At 41.6% G+C, this 3,986-nt stretch overlaps 1 protein-coding gene across 1 annotated transcript in view; it reads left to right on the plus strand.

Annotated features, from left to right (window-relative positions):
* LOC147034948 (vomeronasal type-2 receptor 1-like) overlaps positions 1–608 on the plus strand; it is a 134,863-nt gene extending 134,255 nt beyond the window's left edge. The window contains exon 7 of the mRNA XM_085859897.1: positions 477–608. Within this exon, the coding sequence (XP_085716023.1) occupies positions 477–608 (132 nt within the window). The remainder of the gene's footprint in view (positions 1–476) is intronic.
* Positions 609–3,986: the final 3,378 nt, after the last annotated feature.

A 3,986-nucleotide genomic window follows, 5' to 3' on the forward strand; every position in this document is an offset into this window, starting at 1 on the left:
CAATCCATGAGGCGAACCATCCTCAACGGAACTGATTGGTGTTATCACCACAACACTCTCAACCCCTCTTTGTCCAGCAGCGTAGTCTGATATTTCAGATCAATTGTTCAAATTTGCATAAAAGCACCAAAATTGGTACACATGTAGAATAATTTTAGATATGGAGCCACCCTAGATTGTGCTTTGGTCAGCTTCGGCGACCATTTTCCAAAATGGCCGCCATTCTACTTTAGCAAAATTGGCTATATGCTCTTATTTTCTTATTGTATTGGTGGTAGATATAAGGAAAGTGCAAAATTCAGTAAATTGACCATGAAAAGGCATATTCAAATATTATGAGCCTGTATTTTCAGCCAGTGTCTTGTACCCACTCCCTGTGATTGGGCGTTTCGTATTTTCTGGGCAAACAAGGGACTCTGCTCTGTCCTCCTGGCATATGGCACACAGTTCCCAGTTTGTGTTGGATGTGCCAACAGACGCACGGTCCAAGGAAGAATGCACTTGCTGGAACTTCTTTGACATGCTCACTCCCACTCGTGTTGACTCCGCTCCTGATGATTATCACTCCATATTCTGCAAAGACACAAAACACCTTGTTACCACACTAACACTACTACACCAATATTACCAATTACAACACTACTTCTACCACTACCACCACCACAACAAAATACTTCTGAACCTGTCACTGATGCTGTGAGCAAAAATGGATTGTCCTATAAAAATGACCATTTTTCCCCAATACAATGGTTGGAAATATAATAAATCAACACAAATGACATTTGTATTGTTTTCCTTTGTAAATGCACATCACATGGAGTATTTGTCACCTCCGAGAAACCTACAAAGAGAATAACAATGACAGATATCCCATGTTGTTAAAGTCGAATAGCGGCCATTTTTGAAAATGGCTGCCAAAGTTGACCAAGGCAAAATCTCGAGTGGCTCCATATCCAGAATTTTTTCAGAATACATAAGTCAACATAGGTACCAATTTTGGTGCTTTTATGAAAAGTCGAACAATTGGTTTGCAATGCTGCAGTAATATCTGAGGAAGATAACTAGTTTGTTCTCGAAACGTCAGGCATTAAATAAAGAATTTGAATTATTTTATTGGTTCAGTGGGCTACTTTCTTTGGCACATATGAATCCTGAGCTGCAAATCTTTCAACATGTACAATATATATATATATATATATATATATATATATATATATATATATATATATATATATATATATATATATATATATATATAGTTATGGCCAGGGGTACCGAGACACCAGTTTGTTACTCAGGGGGTTCAATTCCCGTTTGTCCTCGGAAGAGCTGGACCTGAGGCCACCGCTCAAAATTAACTTTGTGGTATGGTGGGTTGCTTTTGAACCACGAAAGCCATCCAGTTAACCATGAGTTCCAGTGTCCACCGTCTAATTATTCCGTTTAACTAAAGGTCACGTGGTTACCTGAACAGGGAGCGCACCCTCGTCAAAGCCCCAATCTTATCTTGATTTGATCTCATTCGGGCGGCCAAGCGTTTAACCACTATTGGTCAAGTCGTGTGGTAATTACCTGCAAGTCTTTATAGGTTCGGACATTGCTGGATCAATGGAAGGAAAGGACAAGCACGGACAGGTTGGAACATAAACAAATAATTTATTAACAGGAAAATAAATAAATAAAAAGAACATTTTATTTACGTGAGGTAAAAATAAATAAATTCCAAATCAATCAAAATAATCGCAAGCAAATAAATAATTAATCAGGCAAAAATCAATCAAAATGATTGGAAATGAGACAAAGAGCAGATGCTTATTGGGGATTGAATTCTTAACAACTAAACACAGACAAGGATACCAAGCAGATCATTTGGGGGGTGGGGAGAAACCGTCTCGCTCACCAAAGCGGTCAGCCGTCAAACAAAAGCGTCCTGAAATGTGTGAGCGTGCCTTGTCCGTTGCCAGCATCACCCCCAAGAAAAAGGTATGCCAAGAGCGACCGTCTGACTGGAACCGACGAAGCAACCATCTGAATGGAACAATGAAGTGACCATCTCACTGGAACGATGAAGCAGCCGTCTGACTGGAACGATGAAGCATCTGTCTGACTAGAACCGATGAAGTGTCCGTCTAACTGGAACGGCGCACACAACCGTCTGACTGGAAACGACGAAGCAGCCGTCTGACTGGCATTGACAAAGCAACCATCTGATGGGAAATGATGAAGCAGCCGTCTGATGGGAAATGATGAAGCAGCCATCTGACTAGAATTGATGAAGCGTCCGTATCACTGGAAATGATGAAGCGTCCATCTCACAGGCACCGACAAAGCAAACGTCTGACGGAAACTGACGAAGCGACTGTCTGACTGGAACTGATGAAGCTGTCAGAACTGCAACCAGCTATCACCAACTGACACACAAACTGATTTGTCGACTGACCCGCACGCGTGCCGCCCACAACCCGCCAAGAACGATCCTCTCCCTCTTCTTATAGGTGGCCTGCCTCAGCTGCACAGACTCTTCCCAAATTCACCCCACCCCACTTGCGCGCCATGACCGTGACAACCCGCACGTCCCGTGGTTATTCTTCGCTTATGAGGCCATGCCTGTGGTGCTGGGCAAGCAAAAAGCAGCCATTTGTCAGAATTACCGAGCACAAACGTAAAGCACTCATAAAATTGTCAAAAATAATTGTTACCTCACTGTTCAGCCCAACATGAACAGGAGCCAGTCAGCGTCCATAAAGCAGCGGAATGGGGTGTCGAATGTCGATGGAAAAAGTCGGGTCTCCGCGTCAGTGAAAGAAACGGAGGTCAACGTTGATGGAAAAAGGTGGGCGTCAGCGTCGGTGAAAGAAATGGGTATCAAAGTCGCTGGAAAACGGCGGGTCTCAGCTTCCGTGAAAAAACGGGTATCTCGCGTGCATAAATGTGTCTGTTGTAAAGAGAAAAAGCTTCCCATTAGATAGGGGATCTATTCTTTACCCTTCTCAATGGATCACATTTAGAATCCCACCAGACATGGGGATGGGTCTATCCTGGACATGCATTTAAGGAAATAACTATCTGAGGACCTGGATGTTGGTATGCATTCATCGGATCGGATTCAGAAATTCATAACAATACACACACACACACACACACACACACACACACACACACACACACACACACACACACACACACACACACACACGGTTCTTGTTGGATATCACATCATATTCAGGTAAGACGAGTAAAAAATAAGTTACAAAACAGCCACGAGGCAGCCATTTGGACTTGATCCGCAAGAAGGGTACCACATTTTCAAAAATACTGTTCAATATATATATATATATATATATATATATATATATATATATATATATATATATATATATATATATATATATATATATATATATATATATATATATATATATATATATGTATATATATATATATATATATATATATATATATATATATATATACATATATATACATATAAATATATATATATATATATATATATATATATATATATATATATATATATATATATATATATATATATATATATATATATATATATATATATATTGTTGCGAATTCGCGCCCGCCGGCCTGCGAACGGCCATGTGACTCGAATTGCGGCACGTCGCCCGCCGGACGGACAATTCTGTCGTGACTCTCTCGGACTAACGCCGAGAGCTAGTCACGGGTGGGCCTTTCGGCTTCATCACGATCGTGCCAATCGGCCACCCGCGTGGGATAGGGTCGCTCGCCAAACTCGACCTACCTAAGTACCCACGCAGATGGTAAACTAGGCGATCGCACCTCGCCGCATGTCGACTCCGGACACGGGCCGCTTAAGCAATCCGTTCCGTACTATCGGGATAACTGAGCGGTGTTATCGTCGGCTTCGACGGTTCCGATTAATTATCGGGCATATTAAGCCCACGACGAGCCCGTTACGTGAAGCAAGATGGAGATTCAATTAAAGA

The sequence above is a fragment of the Eptatretus burgeri genome, chromosome 1, assembly GCF_056783735.1.
Source record: "Eptatretus burgeri isolate ZD-2024b chromosome 1, Ebu_testis_v1, whole genome shotgun sequence".
NCBI lineage: Eukaryota > Metazoa > Chordata > Myxini > Myxiniformes > Myxinidae > Eptatretus > Eptatretus burgeri.